This window comes from Hydra vulgaris, chromosome 01, assembly GCF_038396675.1.
Source record: "Hydra vulgaris chromosome 01, alternate assembly HydraT2T_AEP".
In the NCBI taxonomy this organism is placed as follows: domain Eukaryota; kingdom Metazoa; phylum Cnidaria; class Hydrozoa; order Anthoathecata; family Hydridae; genus Hydra; species Hydra vulgaris.
Window position 1 is genome coordinate 14,057,501 of NC_088920.1, and position 21,773 is coordinate 14,079,273.

Below are 21,773 nucleotides of genomic sequence, written 5' to 3' on the forward strand. Positions count from 1 at the left end.
CATATAAATATAAACATATTTAAAGTTTATTTTATAAATATTTATTAGTTATAATATTTAAAAATAAAATTATTAGGTTAACTTTAAAAAAGGCTTCTCATTGTCATTAAACAAATCTCGAAAAGAAAACATGTCTCTATTTGATATTTATACTAAAATATAATAATCTAAACTTATGTAAAGATGAAATATTGACAAATAAAATAAAAATTAAAAGTTAGAAATACCTTAAAACTGACCAAAACAGTGTATCTAATTTTATCTGAAGATAATTAAAAAAAAAATGTACAAGCCTTTGAATTAGGGTTGGATTTGCCAAATGCCAACCCTAAAAGTATTTTCAGTCAGGAATTTATTTGCGACCATATTTTTTCTAATTTCGAGGGCTGTATACACGGTCCCAAAAATAACCGAACTTTTTGGATATAAAATAAAACACACATTATATCATCATTGATAGTTATTATTTATTCAAAATAGGTTCAATAAGACTCAATACAATGTTTGGCACAATCGCACACATAGATTTTTTTATGTCATTTATAGGAATGTTCTTCAGCATCTCGGTTACAGCTGCTTGAATGGCTGGGATATCATCATTAAATGCTCCTTTCATCTTGTTTTCAGTTTTTGAAATAGAAAATAGTCACATGGTGATAGGTCAGGCGAATATGGAGGGTGGTTGATGAGAGATATCCATTTTTTCATCAAAAATTCGTTCACTTTTTTGGTCTTGTGAGGCGGTGCATTGTTTTGCAATAAAAACAGTTGTTTTCCTGCAGGATGTAAAGGTCTAACACGACAAATTCTTTTCCACAAACGATCTAAAATGCCTAAATAGTATTTTCCATTAACAGTTCGACCTTCTGGAGCAAGTTCCTTGTGGACAATACCCTTCGAATCATAAAAAGTAATCAACATTGTCTTGATTCAAGACATCTGGAAATGCAATTTTTTTGGTTTTGGGTCGCCTTTGGACATCCATTCAACAGATTGACGCTTAGTTTCAGGGACATATTTAAAGCACCATGACTCATCACCAGTTATGATCGAATCAAGAAAGTCTGGATTGTTTTCAATAGTTTCAACAATGTCTTTGCAATGCTCCACATGAGCGATTTTTTGGTCTTAACTTAATTCATGTGGAACAAAACGCGCACATACCTTTCTTTTACCCAAATTGTGAGTTTAAATTCTCCAAATAGTGTTTTTACTTGTATTTAATTCTTCAGCCAACATTCTCGTAGTAAAATTTGCATCAATACCAATGAGTTCATGTAACCATGAGCGAGATCTCGTCTAGTTCTCGTTTCTCGTGAGAAGTTGGACTTCTCGTGAGAAACGAGAAATAGAAAATACTTGCGAGAAGTAGAACAAGACTTAAATATTATATTATTTTTCAAATTAAAAATCATTATAATTTACAAAATGCTTAATAATTTGTTTTTTTAATTAATTGATATTTTGACTGATTTTAATAAATCTAATTAAAAATTTTATTTGTTTTTGACAAAAACAAATTAAATTTGTAATTATATTTTTAATTATATTTTTTAATTAGATTTTTTTTTACAATCTAATTAAAAAATTTTAATTAGATTTTAAATATTTTTAATTAGATTTTAAAAACAAAAACTTTTTGTATAAAATTGTGCACTTTCGACTTAATTTCATTAGTTTACCAGTGGAATTCAACTTGACACATATTGTTCATATTGAAAAGAAATATTCTTGCCTCATTTCAACAATCAGAAATGTCATCAAGAAAAAACAAAATCTGGAGATATTTTCAAAAAACAAGTGACGGTGCTGCCTTCAGCACCGTCACTTGTTTTTCAAGGCGTGCAAAAAGTCTTTGAAAACAAAAAATGGAAACACAAGCGGACTTCATCGTCACCTCGAAAAAAAACACAGCCAAGACGACTCCCTTCTTCCTCCTCCTAAGAAGAAACAACGAACCATGGTCGAAATCCTTGAAACAAATTCCAAAAGATGACAAAGACTATTCCATTCAAAAACAGTTTGACTCTGCAATGCTGGATTACTTTTGCACTGATCTGGCATCCTTTTCAGCAGTCGAAGGAAGAGATTTCAAAAAATTGTTTGACATTGCAAACCCTAAACTGAGCCTTCATCACAGAACAACATATTCAAGAAAGCTTTCAATTCAGTCAAGAGAAGTTTAAGCTGGAATGAAGAGCCTAATAACGGAGATTACGCCAAATCTAAAAAGTGCTGCATTTACTTCTGACCTTTGGACTTCTAGAGTTCAGGACAGCTACACTCTTGGACTTTTCATGCTATTGACGAAAATTGGAGACTACATCACTGGACACCCCATGTCCAACAGTACCCAGGCAGACACACAGGTATCTTAATTGAAAGATAGCTGGATTCTTTCTTAGAAAAACTAAATTTGCCTGCTGATTTGCCAATGTACTGGGTGAAACGACCAGGCAAGAAACATAAAACTTGCAGTCAAGTTGTCAAAGCGCCTTGACCAATATTTGTGCAACAATCTTATTTTGCAATGTGCAGTTCGAGGCTCATTTGGAATGGCTGCTGGAATGGATGATGCGTTGCAAACATGCAAAGATTCTTTAACTCGATTCTTTTTTATTTTCAAAACTGAAAATCAAGATGAAAGGAGCATTTTATGATTATATCCCAGCCATTCAAGCAGCTGTTGGCTTCTTTAACTCACCAGTCAACAGTTGCAGCTGAGTTGCTTGAATCAGAATCAGACAAAAAAAAGTGAACAGTACAATTTTTCAATAACTTATGTATTATTAATTAATTAAAACTATAATACATAAAATATAACATATCACTTATGTTAAATACATATATATACACATATATTCGACTCATTTTGAAAAAAGAATTAATATTTTGTGTGGCCACCACCATTTTTCATCACTTCACTTAATCGACGCGGCATCGACTCAATTAATTTTGCTATCAAACGGTCAGGTATCTTAACCCAAACTTGTTTTATGGCTGCCCAAAGATCATCCAAAGATGAAATATTATTTTTATGGACCTCTTTATCCATATAGTCCCACAAATTTTCAATGGGATTAAGGTCTGGACTTTGGGCAGGCCAATTTTCAAAAAGGAAGATATTGTTATCCTTGAGCCATTTTTTAACTTGTTTAGACGTATGGCAAGGAGCATTGTCATGTTAAAATTTAATTTCATCCTCTTCTAATTCTTCCAGTGTGGGCAGCAAAGATTTTTGTAGAATACTAATGTATTCTTTGGAATATATTTGTAATCCATCTTCGACTCTATGCAATCTGCCCACACCTTTGGCAAAAAAACAACCCCAAACCATAATTCCAAGATTACCCTTTACAGTTTGGTGAATACAATCTGAATTTAATTGTTCGTTCTTACGTCTAATGCACATCTGTGGGCGATCTGAATGCAAACAAAATCGTGATTCAACTGACCATAATATTTTTGTCCAGTCTGTTTTTATTATATTTTACCCAAGCTAACCTTGCCTTTTTATGGCGTGCTGTAAGAAGAGGTACTTTTTTACATGGGTGTATTTTGAACCCCTGATCTTAAAGACACCTCGAAATTGTCAATCGGCTAACCTTTTTATCATCAGAACACGTAAAAGTTTCTGCAATATGCGTCATAGTGGCTTTTCGATTTTTTAAAACATTCAATTTTAACTTGTGACAATCTCTTTCCGTCATTTTTCTTGGTCTGCCAGAACCTTTTTTTCTAGCTGTTGTTTTATTGTTTTTCTGACATGAAAGTATCTTGTGAACTCCACCAACACTAATGTTTACACCTTGAGCTTTCATAATTTGAATAATTTGGCGTATCGATTTACCATACTCACTCATTCCAACAATGATTCCTTTTTCTTCCATTGTTAAATGAGGTCCTCTGTGAAAGAAAAATGATAATATTTTTAGAGTAATATATGAAGAAAATATTTATTAAATGATAAACTATGTATTCTAAATTAATATTTTTTTTTTCATAAGAATCCAATAACATCAAAGTTAAAGGGGATTTTTCATTTTAAATAAGTTAGAGGCATAAATAATAACCAAAATAAAAATAAAAAAAAATTACCTTTTATTTGGAGACATTTTTTTCCTTTTATTTTTTATAATAATAATATAGCGATAATACGTCCTATTTCACCCACGCTCTAATATCAACTACAGATTTTGCTGACAACGTTCACTGTATTCATATCTAATGTTTAAAAGTTTATTCATGTTTTCTTTGAAAGATAAACATAAATTCTTTGATAGTACGAACAAAAATAAACAAGGTTGTATGAGTTTCTGTCCAGAGCTCTTTCATTTTATGCGTAAGTAGTTGGTGTTCACTTATTTTTGCTCGCCAGTGTATATATATATATATATATATATATATATATATATATAATATATATATATATATATATATATATATATATATATATGTATACATATTTATATATATAAATAATTATATACATATATATATATATTTTTATATATATACATATATATATATATATATATATATATATATATATATATATATATATATACATACATATATATATATATATATATATATATATGTATATACATATATATAAATTTCAAACTTAAGGCATCACCACTTAATTTAATTCGTAAAAAAATAAAAATTTAAAAAACGAGTTTGGTATCACAGGAACTGCAACGGAATGGCTCATTTTTTGCCTTCATAATCAAAAATCTTTTGTTTCTATTGGAGCAACAAATTCAACACTCTCAGATATTTCAACAAGTGTTACTTCAATATTCAAATTAATTAATTTTCAGATATTTCAATGTAGTGTTATTGGCCCATTCTTATTTTCCATATTTGTGTCTACTGTAAATTGCATTATAGCTAAATTTGGATATAATCACCATCAATATGCTGATGATACTTAACTGTATACCGCCATCCGACTAGATTTAGACAATAAAAACAATGTAACTCAATATACAAATTCAGTCACCACATGGTTTCTTAACAATAAACTACTTCCTCAATTAAAAATAAGAAGCTGTCTTATTTGGAACTATTAAACAAACATTTAAATTCCAAGACAAAACTCACATTTTAATTTCAGGTGCAACTCTTGCTGTATTAAGTTTAGTAAAAATTCTCAGTATTATTTTAGTTTCAACACACTCTTTGTACCAGCACATAAAATATATTGTAAAATCCTGAAACTACCATATTCTTTATTGTAGTATGCATTCTTTCATTTCTTACCAAGAGTGCTGCAAAAATAATTGCCTTTGGAATTGTAAACACTCGACTTGATTACTGTAACAGTCTACTATCTGGAACTTCTCAAGAAAATCTAAACAAACTTTAATGTATTCATCTTAAGTGTTGTTTGTCACTCTCCTTTCTGTTCACAATCTGAAAATTTGCTTTAATTGCTCCATTGGTTACCACCACATTAAAGAATAATCTACAAGATGTCTGTCATAATTTATAAAAATATATCAACCAAGTCTCCTGCATATCTTTTTGATCTCTAAAAAAATCAAACCTCCCAGCTCCCCAACACAAGATCATCAGACAATTGCCAACTTGTATGTCACCGAGCAAGAACATCACTTGGTACAAAAACTCTCTATACATCTGCAGCACAAACTTGGAACAAATTAGTTTAAAAAATGCGTGATTCAACATCGACAGGAAAAAATTAGGAAAAATTTAAATTTAAAAAATTTTAAATATTAAAAAAGGACTAACAACCAAACTTTTCAAGATGCTTACTTGACCTATACCATGCTTGTTTATTAGTGTTTCTGAATCACTTTGTCATAATTATGATAGTTGTTAAACTATGTCACTTTATTCTCAAATTATTATTATTATCATATATATATATATATATATATATATATATATATATATAACAATCTCTGACCTCTAAATTTCAAAATTTAAAATATTTTTTAAAGAAAGATCAGTTTGGAGGAGTTGTGAATTATATAAGGATTGATCTAAACATTAGGATACGAAATGATCTTTAAAACTCTCAAATGATTGTGAAGTCGTCACAATGGAAGTTACTAATACTGCCTCAAAGAACTTTCTAGTTTCTATGTGCTACAGACTACCTGATGGTGATACTTGTAAATTTTCGAATTTTATGAAACATGATTCCAAAAAATAGAGAACAGAAAAAGTTATTCATTATTGGAGATATAAACATAAATAATTTAATGTACATTAATAAAAATTTCTTTGACAACATGTTTTAACTTTTTATCTTCCCCATTATCCACTTACCTAGCAAGGTAACTTCCAAATCTATTACTTCTATTGATAATATATTTACAAACTTAATAAAAGATACTTCTCTAAAATCAGGAATAATAAAAACAGATATTTTAGATCACTTTCCAATATATTTCTCTCTGTCACAAAATTTCACAAAAATTAATAATTCAAAAATCTTATGTTTTAAAAGAATTATCGATGAAATGTCTACTCAAAAATTTACGAACTTGCTATCGGCAACAAATTACCAAATCGTCTACCAGGAATGTAACCTAGGAAACACAAACTCTGCTTACATTAACCTTATAAATTAATTTATCCTTCAATATAATAAAAGTTTTCCAATTCAAGAAAAAGAAACAAAAGCAAAATATTTAAACTGTCTATAGATAACAAAAGAAATAAGAAAATCCTCAAAACAAAAACCAAAGCAAATCTATTCCACTAAAAGCAATATAAAAATCTCTTTAAAAAAATAAAAAAAAAACGAAGTTTTATATTATTCCTATCAAATACAAAAATTTAATAAAGGTTTTAAAAAGACATGGGACATTATGAAGGGAATAATTGGTAAAAGTAAATATAATTAAAAAAAAAATGTGTTGTTGTTTAATAATTAATGATAGTGAATTAATTAACAAGTGAGATATTTCCAATGAATTTAACAACTACTTTGCTAACATTGGATCTTGCATCAAAAATTCAATGCCCAAATAATACATTTAAAAGTTACTTAACAGGCTCACAAATGCTCTTTAAATTTCAATGAAATAAATCAAGACAAACTTGAAATACCTATAAATTCACTTAAATTCAAGTCCCCCGAGATCGATAACATCTCTTGCAAAGTAGTGTTAGATATTTTTGAGGAGATATGTAATTCAATTTTCCAAGTATTTAATTCATCAGTTACAACAGATATTGTACCTGTTAAACTTAAAATCTCTTAAATTATATTAATCTATAAATCAGAAGAAACCAATTCTTTAAACAATTATGAACCAATCTCAATCCTTTCAGTATTCTCAAAACTTCTAGAACGAAAAAAATAAAAAATTAAAAAATAAAAAATACTTCAAAACATTGTCAAAAAAATAAAAAACAATAAGCAAAATAATCAACAAAACAACAACAATAACATCAAAAAACTAGAACCAAATTATATTTCTCTACCATGGGTACCAAAACTAAGTAATCAATTAAAACAGATATTTAAAAGTGTAGGCTATACTCCAGTTTTTAAATCACCAAAAAACCTTCAACAATTAATAACTCAAAAAAACAAGCCTCGACTTCCCAACAACTCTAACCCAGGAGTCTACAAACTGGAGTGTTCGTGTGGAAAGCTCTATGTAGGTGAAACGAAACTTAAGGTTTCAACTCGCATTTGCCAACATCAAAAACATACTTTTGAGGGAAAATGGAAAAATTCGGCCGTTGCGGGGCATTCCAGAAATTGCCATGGTGCCTTTGGCTGGAATAATAACAATACTGTTAAAGTAGAGGAAGACTATTTTAAGAGAAAAGTGAGAGAGTCCTTAAAAATACAGTTTCACCAGTGTTCTCCAAATGAAGGTGGTTTGAATGAAGACAACGGTGATTACGTCACATTGTCGTTTTGGAAACCTTATTTTTCTTTTTTAAGACGCAAAAACACATTACATTGAAGTCTTATTATTTGTTTGTTTTTTTAACGCTTTTTTTATATTACTTGAATAACAAGGGTATATATAACCCCTAGAAATATTGTAATTTATTATAAGAAATTTAAAAGGATAAGTTTACATACTATACCAGATGTTTCAACTTAATTAAATTTTATAAAAGCTTATCTAAGGTGTTAACTTTTAAAAATTCTAGAACGAATAATCTATAATAAATTAAAAGAATATTTAAAAAATAACAAAATTATCAATAAAGGTCAATATGATTTCCAAAAGCTACACTCAACTGAGCATGTAATCCTTGACCTCTCAAATAGGATAAGTAGATCATTTAAAAAAAAAAAATTGCATTAGAGATTTTATTGATTTGTCAAAGACATTTGGCTCCATCAACAATGAGATTTTACTAAGAAAAATGAAAAAGTATGGTATAAAAAATCTGGCTTTAAATTGGTTTAAAAACTACCTTAGTAACAGAAATTGGTGTGTTTATATATAATGTTTGCCAACAATACAAACTTATTTTACTCATCAAAGACAATCGAAGATCTCTATGAAAAAACTGTCACTCAATATAGAAAAAACTAGCATATACTATTCCACTCCAATCAACAAATTATATAAATATCTCTGGATATTTTTTTAATTAAATGATTATAGTGGAATTAACAATTAATATAGAAAATATAACCATCAAAAGAGCTCTAAATACAGAGTTTTTTTAGGAGTTCTAATTGATGAACACATCTCTTGGAAACCCCACAAAAACTACATTAACACGAAAATATCATAGAACATAGGTTTACTTTACCAGGCAAGACAGTTTTTGTTACAAAAAGGACTAAAACTTGTCTACCTTTCATTCATGCATAGCTATCTCATGTATGCCATTTAAGCATGGAGCAGTACCCATTAGGGTGTCCCAAAAAAAAAAAAAAAAGTTCTTTACTGATTCCCATTCTATGTGACCTAAATAAGTACTAAAAAAAATTTGACGGTTTTATTTTGACAGGAAGTGCTAGATAAATCTAAGTTTTACTGTTTTAATGTTAAGCTAGCTTAACATTAATAGAAAACACATTTTAGAAAATTAAAACAAAACAATTTGTATAAATCATTTCCAATTGTTTTCTACTATTTAACTTGATAGATTATATTTATAAATATGAAAATATTTATAAATATAATCTATCAAGCTTTTTGAACAGTTCCCAAGCTCCTTTTTAGTCATAGCCTTAGTCAAGTTTTTTCTAGACTTTTTAACTACAAAAAGTACATTTTGAAGGTGATCTTCATCTCTAGTAGCTGAAAGAAAATCTTTAATGAGCTTAATGTTTCTTTCTGCACCATCATTTACAAATGATATGTTTTTGATCCATGCAATAAAATCTAGCAACTGAGGATGGTTAAAAACATCTATAGTATCAAGACTATTATTAAGCCATTCTTTTATACTTGCTCTTGATATTTTAAAATGTTTGAAGAGAAGGTAGCTTTGCTTGGAAATCAACTCAGGTAGCTCTGTGGTCTCTCCAATTTGTACATTTGATGGTTTACAACGCTGAAATTCATTTGGCTCTTCAAACTCAATCAGAGTTAACAGCATTCTTAGCTTTGTTTCAGAAGGAACTTCTTTATCCCAAAAGGACAAAACACAGAGTTGCGGAGTTAAGTACCACGTATGGCGTCCCATGCTGAGAAGCAAAGCATTTCCAATATTCTTACTAACTTTTCTCAATGCATAGGCTGTCTGGATAGCTTTCAAATCATTGTAGGGAGCCAGAAATCCTAAAAAACTTTTTAGCCAATTTTCAGATCATCTCTTTGCCAGTCCAATTTACATAAATTTTTCACTTCATTCACTTTCTCACAGATTTCAGGCCACTTGTTCTTTAGCTTGACATAAAGAGCTCTTCTTGGACCTTTAGTTTTCTCACCAGTAAGAGCAGCCATATAGTGAGATACATATACTTCATATATGTGTCTCCTACACATTATCCACAAAATTGGTAATTTCAAAATATCTGTAAGAATTTGGACTGCTCCATTTACTCCGCCTGTATTGCTTGCAGTTGTATCACAGCATATACCAATGATCTGCTCTGTACATCCGTAATATTCTAAAAGATTGTGCACTTGTTCTGCTTGGTCAACTCCCTTTGAAGAGGAACATTGAACAACACCTAAAAGATAATCTTCCATGGTATCATCATCCGGGGAACTCACTGAGACTGCATGTCGCCCAATTTTTTGGATAATGTTAAGCCCAGTGGTAATTTGTTCCAACAGTTTGGTATCAAAATGAAGAATAAGCCGTCGGCCTTTAAGATGATTAGATATTGAAATCCACTCCGAGTCTCCTTCAAGTTCTACATATTTGAACTTTTTTCTATGAAGTGTGCTTCTTGAAAGCGGTATATCATTAATTTCTATACCTCCAGCTTTAAATACTTCACTTAAAATTGCCAGATGAGGTCGTACACCAACATTGAATCTTGTTGCTGGAACAGCAGTACATTCAATGAGCTTTTCAACATTCACTGCTAGATTTATCGTATCTCCAGAATTGTACCTAGGTATCATTTTATAATATTTTTCTACCTATTTATAATTATATACTTTTCGATAAAACAGCTTTAGCTTGTGAAAATTACAACTATGTTATTAAAATAATACTATACCTGCGTTTCCGACCGTTACCCAGGAAATCATCTTCCTCGCTGATTTCACAGTCCTCGTTTGACTTTTCTTCCTCACTGCTGAATTGAATCTCTTCTGTCATGGAGTCATGTGACAACAAAAGATCATTGATATCTTTTAAGTTTTTCTGTCTCTCTAATTCTTTCTCTTTCAACTTATCTAGCTTGTTCTTTCTCCTGTTTGCATCCAGTAGGGGAGGGAGGGGAGCATTGGGCAGTCGGGAGGTTTGGGCACCCCCTCATTTCTCATAATCTATTCTAGATATTTTTTGTTTTCTACCATAGCATTATAGTTTTATAACTGGTAACACCGCTCACCAAAAGTGTCTCTGTCATTTCACTTGGTTGTCAAGTTACATGCGCTTAATGGTTTGTTGTGTACAAAAGTAAATATTTTGTTTGGGATTTGAAGAAAGATAACAAAGAAATCTGCAAGAAAGTGTAAGTATCTGTGTTAACTTTTTCTTTTGCATTTAATAAACATTATATTTACCTGGCAATTAGGATTTAACATTTGATAAAAATAAACTTATTCAAATCTATTTGAAAAGTGAGGTTATAGGGAGCATTGGGCACGCAGGTAGGAGGGAGGTTTGGGCATGCCCAATGCTCCCCCTTTTTTATAGTTTGTTTTGGTGTCATACGTTTGTAGTTTTTTGCTATGCATATTGAATTGAATATTTAATCATTTCTTTTCAGGACAATGCCGTTTTCATTTAAAAAAAGAAATAAACGACGTGAAATACCTAGAGATGTTATTTTGCGCGCATTGGAAGAGGTTTCTAAAGGAGGAAAAATTAAAACTACTGCGATTAAATATGATATACCCAGGTCTAACCTTCAAAGATACATAAAACAGGGTGGCGTTGTGAAAGATATTTCTTCTAAATTTATATCATCCCAAATATTCATGAAAGATGAAGAAGAAAAAATTTCAGAATATCTTGTAACATTATTTAAACTAAACCATGGAATGTCAAAACTGAAGGCACGTGAATTGGTTTACGAATACGCCACTGCTATTAATAAAAAAATACCAGACAACTGGACAGAGAAGAAACTTGCATCCAATGATTGGCTAAGGGGATTTTTTAAAAGACAACCTCATCTTTCGATAAGGACACCAGAAGCTACCAGTCTCTCACGTGCCACAAGTTTCAATAAGAAAAATGTCAGAGATTTTTTTGAAAATCTTAAAACTGTATATGAACGGCATTGCTTCGGCCCTGAGTCTATTTACAATATAGACGAAACTGGATTATCAACAGTACAACGAACCCAGAAAGTGATTGCTCTCAGAGGCACTAAGCAAGTTGGGCAAGTAACGTCAGCTGAAAGAGGGACACTTGTAACGGTTTGCTGCGGTATTAATGCATTGGGTAACTCAATACCACCCTTTTTCATATTCCCACGGGTTAATTTCAAAACATATATGCTAAATGATGCACCTGTTGGTTCAGATGGAGCAGCACATCCTTCAGGGTGGATGACAGCACCATGTTTTTTAAAATATATACACCATTTTGCAAAACACGCAAAACCAACGCCTTCCTCACCAGTTCTATTGCTGCTGGATAATCACGAGAGCCATATTTCAGTACCAGTTCTTGATTTTTGTAAAGAATCAGGCATTGTTTTAATGACTTTCCCACCGCACTGCAGCCATAAACTGCAACCCCTAGACCTGACTGTCTATGGGCCACTCAAAACTTATTATAACACTGTTGTAACAGATTGGATGGTAAGCAATCCTGGCAAAACCGTAACAATTTATGAAATCCCAAAATTAGCAGCAAAAGCCATCCCACTTGCATTCAAGTTGCAAAATATTCAAACAGGATTTAAAAAACCTGGCATTTGGCCATTCAATTCAAACATTTTCTCTGATGAAGATTTTGTTTGTTCTTCTATAACTGATCGCTGCTTGCCGGAAGAGAATAATGTTGCTACAGAAAAATGGATTTTAGAACAACCTATCATGGAACAGCCTTCAACAGAAGAAAATCTGAGTCTGGAGGATCGTACAAGTTCAAATGTGGAAGCCACTGGGCCATCTCAACTGGAATCTTTATCTAAAAACCAGACTAGGGGCACTGTCAATGTAACACCTGATTTAGTAAGACCATTTCCGAAAGCCGGCCCCAGAAAATTGGATGGCATGAAACGGAAGAAAGGAAAAACTAGAATATTGACAGACACACCCGAGAAAAGAATTATAGAAATGGAAGAAAAAGAAAGAAAAAGAAAAGATAAGATCAAAGAGCTCAATAAAAATCGAAAATGCTCTAGAAACGAGAAAAGCACGAAGATTAGCAGTGATGATGAAATAAAAAATGCTTCCGTTTCTGATGTAGACCTTGTTGAAATTGATTCATCGGAAGAAGATTTTGATGTAGACGATGTAATTGTTATGGATAGAAAATTCCAAATCAATGACTTTGTGTTAGTTAAATTTGACACCAAAAAAACTGTTTATCATTATGTTGGAATAGTCGAAGAGGTTAATCACTCCATGGCAACTGTCAAATTCATGAGAGCGAGTAAGATAAGAAATACGTTTATGTTTCCTGACATCGAGGACGTAGCCAGCGTCCCCCTGGAGGATATAAAGACAAAATTGCCTACACCAACAACATGGATAAAACGTGGCAGTCTAAAATATAAATTTGACAAGCCTCTTTGGGTTATACCAAATTTAAGATAAGTCTTATTAAGTCCTACATCGTGCAGTATTGATTCCAAGTGACATTGTTTAATTTTTTGTAAAGTTTATGATAAGAAAAAATGTTTGTATTACAAGTTGGATTACAATTTTTTATAGCAATGCTATATAATACTTAAGCATAGTAGTATATTAAAACAATATCGTGCATATTAATTACAGTGCCCAAACCTCCCCACAGGGGTGCCCAAACCTCCCAACCACAGGGAGGTTTGGGCACTTTGGACATGTGTTAGAAAATCGTATGTAACTTTGCGAGTAATTTTAATACTAAAACTCTTCTTAGCAATAATTACAGCCAAATATGTGTGCTAGATATATTTGAAATAAAATTTTGATTATAATAAAAAATAACAGTTTTATTAGCATTTATGTGAAAAAGTGCCCAATGCTCCCCACTCTCCCCTACTCTTTTACTGTAGTCTTCATCGACTTTTGTTTCCGTATATCCTTTCCTATATAACTTCTGGTCTTCATAAAAACTAAGAAATATTTAAATCTATTAAGCCATTTATAAATAAATTAATAATTGTTCTAGTTTTTCTTGGAAGATGACCAAACCATGTAAAGAGTTAAATGTAAATATTTTAAAGGAAATAATATGCTATTACTTAAGTTACTTTTAATTGAAAAAAAAATCTCACTACTAAAAAAAGTGTTATTTAATGAACTTACTTTATATCTTCCAGCTTGGCATCATCTGTTCTCAATCTATCAGCAAGAATATCTTTTTTAAAATTCTTAGTTGAGATGTCAAAAAGCTGATAGGATTCTGTGAGAAAATCTTTCTCTAACTTTGATTGCTTATCAAGACTGCAGTTCCAGTTTAGAGAAGACAATTTAATCAGTTTCTTGTATTTTAAATTAAGTTTAATGATTTTAGTCTTTATATTGTACCCACAAATCACAAATTTCTTGCCAAACCCAGCATTATCCCAAATTTTTTTAATCCTAGATACCAAGCAAGAACTATCAGGATCTGTACAAACACCATTTTCACAAACAAGATCCTTGGATTTCGATTTCAATTTGCAACCAACATTAGTAGAAGTGGGTTTGTATTTAACTCGCGAAGGATAAATTGATAGTATCTAAGAATATCACCATTAGATGGAAGCTGTCTCTGAGGTAACTCCCTCAGTGGGTACTTCAATAGGTAAATATACCTCAACCTTTCTGTATTTTTCCGTTTTATCTTATTCTGTCCTATCATCTTCTTTTTTTTTAGCTGTTCAACCCATTTTTATATGAATTTCGAAATAATCAGTTTTTTAACTAAATTAAACTATATGTTACACTTGCATCAAAAATCTATAAAGTCGTTATTCCCTCTCGTATAATATTTTATCTAAGTTTACCGTTACGGCTTTTATAACCGTTTACACGAGAATTTCTTCGTGCACAAATTAGAATTCCTTCGTGCACTAATAATTCCATTTAGAAATTTTTTCCTTCAAAAAAAATTTCTAAATGGAGTTATTTGCGAACCAATCCATGGGGAATTATACGAACTAATAATATTGTCCAGAGGGAAAAATATCAATCTCTAACAATGTTCATAGGGAATGATCCTATTCTTTAATAATATCCTATGGGAATTATTTGTGTACTAATTATTACATCATATTAAAACATATTGAAATACTAGATAGCGCTGTTTTTTAGTAAATACACATAAGTGTACAAAACCGTAAAACTCAGAATTTACATCTATCACTTCTAGTCATTAAAAAATTAAAAAAAAAATTTTGGTAGCTATTTAGGACCTATAGAATGGGGATCAGTTGAGAGCACATTGAAATTTAAAAAAAAATGTGTTTTTGGGACACCCTAGTACCCATGTATCTAAATTAGAACAACTTTACTTATGTCAAAAACACCCTTATCAAAAAAACTAGTATACAACAAAAACAAATTTACTCATGCTCAACCCTTACTGAAACAAATGAGCGCTCTAAATATATTTCAAATTATTTGTTTTTTTAAAATATACTTTTCAGTTCTATCATATTTATACACAAACATTATTTTGAAATGCGGTAAATAAACTCACAGTAAAGCGTATAAGCATTCCTCTTAAAAATCAGCAGATTTATTTTTATTTATTGTATTTTTTAATTTAATTAGAAGAATATAGAGATACATTTCTCAGATTATTTTTACATACACATTATTATAGTGTTGTAATTGGTACTTGTTTTAATCATGTGCCTGAGAAGTATGCAACTATATTTTTATTTACTTCGAATATTTCAAACTTTATGTTCATGATGATTATATTTGTATATCTTTACCGCCAATCTGAGATTGATTACTTGTAAATACTTTGTAGTTGTAAAATAAGAATATATAAAAAAATATATGTATAAATTAATAGAAATCACCTAACGAAAATTTTTCTCATTTTACACTGTGTTTTATATATATATATATATATACATATATATATATATATATATATATATATATATATATATATATATATAAATATATATATATATATATATATATATATATATATATATATATGTATATATAAATTAGTAGAAAATCACTTAAGGATACTTTTTCTCATTTAAGACTTGTTTCATCCATAAAGACTCATCTTTTTTAATGAACACACACTAATAAAACACACAATGTGTTTCATCATTTATCGATGAAACACACACCGTGTTTCATCAATAAAGACTCAACAGATTTCTGATGAGTCTTTGTTGATAAAACACAGTGTTAAATGAGAAAAAAAATTTTAAGTGATTTTTAACCAATTTATATTTGCTCTGTTCTTTTAAGAACATTGAGCACTCTATTTTGTAGAATACATTTGAAAATTTTTATATATTATATATATATATATATATATATATATATATATATATATATATATATATATATATATATATATATATATATATATATATATACATATATATATATATATATATACATATATATATATATATATATATATATATATATATATATATATATATATATATATATATATATATATATATATATATATATATATATATATATATATATATATATATACTATTAATGATAATAGTTATAAAAATGTAGCAATAAAAATAATAATAAAAACAAAAAGTACACAATAAACTACAGCAAAATTATAGAGGTTATCAGAATTCGAATTTGAGAGCAAAAAAAGTACTTATTCTTATACTAATATTATTGTTATTATTGCTATTATTATTATTATTTTTATTATTATTAATATTCCTAATGATTATTTCTTATGCAGTTTTGAATTACAATTATTAAAATATTTTCAAATCAGTAATAAAAATGTTAATTGTAAAGTCATGTTAACAATATTTTTTTGTATAAAAGAATATGAGAATTTAAATCTTAAAAATGTATATATAGTCTTTAGAATCTATTCGATATATATTTAACATGATTCATTAAAAGTTTGTATTTAACAAGGTAAAGAAATAACTAATTATTACATTCATTTTGTAGGATAAATAAAGAAATAACAATTTTTTATTTCTTTAGCTCTTTTTAGCTAAAAAAGTCACAAGTTGTATCATATATTTTTATCTTTTTAAAAACACGCTAGCTAAAAAATCTAAATTTGCTTTTTAACAAGACACGTTGGCATGCTAAAATTTTACTTCAGCTTCCATAATAAAACCGATTTCCAACGAATATTTCCTTGTTTTGAAATTTATTTCAGAATAAGGACATTTTCTGTTCAATTTTTTTAAATGGGTACTTTCCGTATTAATAACAGAATATCATTCTGTAAAAGTACGGTAACTTTTAACAGTGTAAAAGATGTGCATAATGAATTTTTTTGGTAGATTGTTCTATTTTGATTGGTATTGGAATTTTTTGTTGCAGTTGTTTTGGTAATATCTTTTTACGTGTAGACTTGTTTATTAATTTGCTTATAAGTATTAGTCAGTTTTGTTTTTCATTTAAGTGTTGCAATCAAGTAACACAGATAAATTTGATGAAAACAATCTAAGAATAAATAAGCTTTTAACTTAATTTTAATCAAGTGTCTATCATTGTTTTCAATTTATCATGAAGTTTAATTAATTTTTCAGAGAGCGGCCCAATGGTACAACAGCTAGTGCAATTAAAAGGAAGCTTACTGTACCTAGTGCCAATAGTTTTTAGTCAACTATATGACCGATTATAATTTAAGTCAATATATCAATATTAATACAGCTAACTAAAAATATAATTACAACTAATGAATATAACTAGTAATGAGATGTTATCATAGCAGCTTCATCATTCTTAAAGAAGTCTGTGGATTTGGGCATTTAAAAAAAAATTTCCTTGGATCACAAACTTCACCTATTATTTGGTGTAACTAGGTTTATTTATATACTTACATGTATATATATATATATATATATATATATATATATATATATATACACTGTTATAATCAGTCGGGTGCTCAATGAAGGTAAGAATGATGCGTTAGGGTTAGGGTTAATGTAAATAATTATTTTTTATTTAAAGCAAGTGAATGTACCATTTTGTTAAAAAAAACTATAATTGTTATTTCAAGAAATTGGTTCTATTTCAGCTAATTCAGTATTGACATTATTAAATTATTCATTTGCTTTTGATTAGCCTCTTTCAAAAAATCTAAAGTAATATTTTTTATTATTTTATATTTTTTGAAATTAAAGAAATAAAAAAATTCAGGCATGAGTATAATATTCCTTTAGTTATTGCTAACATTTTTTCAGCCGAACAAACACTATTTTAATGGATTTGCATTAGATCTTTATGGACATTTTAATTGACTAATTGTGGTTTGACAAATCAGTTACTTAGTAGACTATTTGTGACAGCCACCAAAAGTGGCTAGATGACGATTAGCCAGTGAATCACATTTTGGAAAATTATTAATTGGCAACATAAAGTATATGCCACTAATTGTCCTTAAGGTAACCATTAAGCAAAATTCTAATGCATATATAGATCCACTGCAAATCCACTGCAAAAATGTTTGCTGGAGGTATATTTAAAATAAGTTATTATTCTATATGAAGAGTAGGTAATATGATTTTATGATGTCAAACAAGCTATTAGAATAAGGCTCTACAATCTTTTTAATTATCAGAAGGCCTGACTTAATTTATGATTATAAAACTTGGTTAGTTTGTTGCTAAAAAATCTCCTTATTTTTAAATTTTCTTTAAACTATCAGTTTTCATCAATATATAATATCTGATTATTGAGAAAAATTATAGTTTGTTATTTATATAGTTATAACATAAATATCATTAATTTAAAAAAATTGTTATTGTTATTTAGTTATGATAAAAATATTCTAAATTTGATAATATTTTTTTACAAAACTTATTTTACATTTTTTAAAAATAATATAATGTATATTATTTGATTAAATTTTGAATTTTGCTTTGCTTTTTAGTATAAATGGACCTACAAAATCCAATATTTCAAATTAAGTTGTCTGAACTACTTCATGAGGATTGGTATAAGATTGGAATTTTCTTAAAATTTGAACAGCATTTATTAGATTCAATTAACAATGATAATATAAATTTTCGAAAACCAGAAGACAAAGCATTTGCAATGATAACAAAATGGCTCAATATTGATAAAAATCCGACGTTTGAAAAGTTAAAACTTGCCATTGTCGGTATTCCAAAATACGAATTATTAAGGAAGGTGGAGCGTCTTGCAAGTACACATTTTTTTATTGTTATTATTTTTATTATATAATTTTTCCAGATTGTTGTTTGTCACTCTCATTATATGTTTATTTTTTTTTGTTATTATTTTAACTTCCTCATCAAATTCTCTGCTTTCATAAAAATTTGATCATGATGATGATGATGTTGTTTTATTTCTTTATACATTTGATTATTAATATTTTTTGTAAAATGGCTATTAAGTTGAAAAACTATTTCTTTATATTTTATTAGATAAGTTTTTAAATTAGTCTTTTAATTCACCAAGTAACAATTAGTGGATTTAAAGACACAAAAGAAGTTCTTTATTAATCAGTGATAAGTATAAAATATGTACTATAATAACATGTTGATGATGTGGAGGTATTTTTTGTTTATTTATTTAACTTCCTCGTCAAATTCTCTGCTTAAAGAAAATGTTGATAATGTTGGCTGTGATAGTGGTGATAGTGATGATGGTGGTGATGGTGATGGTGGTGGTGATGGTGATGGTGATTACGATAATGACTACAGATATACTATTCATTAAAGTTTAATCATTAGTTTTAGAATAAATATAAAAGTCAATTTGATCATATTGACCAAGCCCTCTCTTTATCCATCAGCTAATATAGTTGTTGTCGGTGACTTTAATGCTCACCACTCCAAATGGCTTGGCTCTAGTGTCATTGATTCTGCAGGCATTAAAACCCACAACTTTTGCCTTTCTCAATCTCTAACTCAATTAGTCAACTTTCTGACTCGCTTTCCAGACAATCTGAACATTTACCTTCTCTACTTGACTTATGTCTTGTTTCTGATCCTAGTCAGTGCTCAGTTTCTCCACATTTACCCTTAGGTGCTTCTCATCACAGTTTGATCTCTCTAAAACTAATATCTCATACTTCTTCATCACCTGAATCCCCCTATTATCAAACCTCTTACAACTACAGTAAAGCTGACTGGGATTCTTTCCGTGATTTTCTTCGTGATAGCCCTTGGGTAGAAATCTTTTGTCTTTCTGTTGACAAATGTGCTTCTTACATAACTTCGTGAAGTCAGGCTGGCATAAAATATTTTGTTCCCTCTCAACTATTCCAGGTCAAACCTCATTCTCTTCCATGGTTTTCCTCACTCTGTGCCGCTGCGATTGCCAATTGAAACTGTTACTTCCATATTTATCAGCAAAACAATTCTCCAGAAAACAGACGTCTGTTTATTACTGCTAGAAACAATTGTAAAAAAGTTTTGTCTAACGCCAAAACCCACTATTCTTAGGTCATGATATCTCGTATCTCATCTCAAAAATTAGGCTCTCGTGACTTCTGGAGAATCTTGAATGACATCAATAATAAGGCCAAATCTTTAATTCCACCTCTCTTGTATGGTTCAGACTTTGTCACCTCACCTAAAGACAAAGCTGAATTGTTTGCTAAAAACTATTCATCAATATCATCTCTTGATTCCACTAGTTGCGTTCTACCTGATATTGCCAACAAACAGGTTGATCCATTGCTTGACATTCATATCACTCCGGCTTCTGTATCTAAAGTGATTTCCTGCCAAGACTCTTCTACAGCTTGTGGCCCAGACAACATACCTGTTATTGTCTTGCAGAAATGTTCTCCGGAGCTGTCTTCTATACTCTCACAACTATTCAACAAGTGCTTATCAGAGTCTTTTTTTCCAGCCTGCAGGAAAGCAGCATCTGTTATCCCTATCTTCAAAAATTCTGGAGAGCGAACTGATTTGTCTAACTACTGTCCCATAAGTCTTCTTCATCATAAGCAAGGTTTTTGAATCTATGATTAACAAACACTTAATTTCTCATCTTGAATATAATAACTTACTTTCTGACCATCAATATGGATTTCAAGCTTCTTGTTCTACAGCTGATTTCAAAAGCTTTTGATAAAGTTTGGCATGCTGGTCTTCTCTATAAACTTTCTTCATATGGTATATCCGGCAACATCTTTAAGATCATTGAATCCTTCCTTTCCAATCATAGCATAAAAGTTGTCCTCGATGGACAACACTCTTCTTCTTATTCTGTAACTTCAGGGGTTCCTCAAGGTTCTATCCTTAGCCCTATACTCTTTTTAATTTACATTAACGATCTTCCAGATATTCTCACATCTAAGGTGGCATTGTTTGCTATGATACTACCATTTATTCTTGTCGTGATAAGAAACCAACACCCTATGATTGCTTGGAGGGGGCATTTGAGCTTGAAAAGGATCTCACTTCTGCTACAGCATGGGGCTCACAGTGGCTGATGAACTTCAATACAGATAAAACTCAATTTTTTTCAGCCAATTATTATCGCAATAATTTAGATCTTCCTATATTTATGAACGCTGATGTACTCGATGAGTCATTTACTCTTCATCTTCTAAGATTAACTCTTATTTCCGATCTTTCTTGGAAATATATTAAATCTGTTGCAAAATTAGCATCTGGTAAGGTTGCATCTCTTTATCTAGCTCGTCACTTTCTTACTTCGGATTCTATTCTCTATCTCTATAAATCTCAAATCCGGCCTTGTATGGAATACTGTTGCCATATCTGGGGCGGTTCTTTTAATGATGCACTCTCTCTTTTAGACAAGGTGCAAAAACGCATTGGACCTGCTCTTGCAGCCAACCTTCAACCCTTATCACATCGTCGTAATGTTGCTTCTCTTTCTCTTTTCTACAAA

The 21,773-nt window shown here is 29.8% G+C and overlaps 3 protein-coding genes across 4 annotated transcripts in view; 2 read left to right on the forward strand and 1 right to left on the reverse strand.

Annotated features, from left to right (window-relative positions):
* LOC136075125 (uncharacterized) overlaps positions 1 to 21,773 on the forward strand; it is a 61,245-nt gene that overhangs the window by 14,996 nt on the left and 24,476 nt on the right. For both annotated transcript variants that reach the window (XM_065787444.1, XM_065787445.1), the window contains exon 2: positions 18,814 to 19,089. In XM_065787444.1, coding sequence (XP_065643516.1) covers positions 18,819 to 19,089 — 271 coding nt within the window. In that variant the 5' untranslated portion in view covers positions 18,814 to 18,818. The remainder of the gene's footprint in view (positions 1 to 18,813; positions 19,090 to 21,773) is intronic.
* Positions 9,759 to 10,838, reverse strand: LOC136074127 (uncharacterized). The gene is made up of 2 exons (XM_065786428.1): positions 10,640 to 10,838; positions 9,759 to 10,530 (listed from the first exon to the last, which is right to left on the reverse strand). Exons 1-2 carry the CDS (start codon positions 10,738 to 10,740, stop codon positions 9,759 to 9,761), a joined length of 873 nt encoding a protein of 290 aa, XP_065642500.1. The 5' UTR covers positions 10,741 to 10,838.
* On the forward strand, positions 11,361 to 13,361 carry LOC136074128 (uncharacterized). Its single transcript, XM_065786429.1, has one exon. It carries the CDS (start codon positions 11,361 to 11,363, stop codon positions 13,359 to 13,361), a length of 2,001 nt encoding a protein of 666 aa, XP_065642501.1.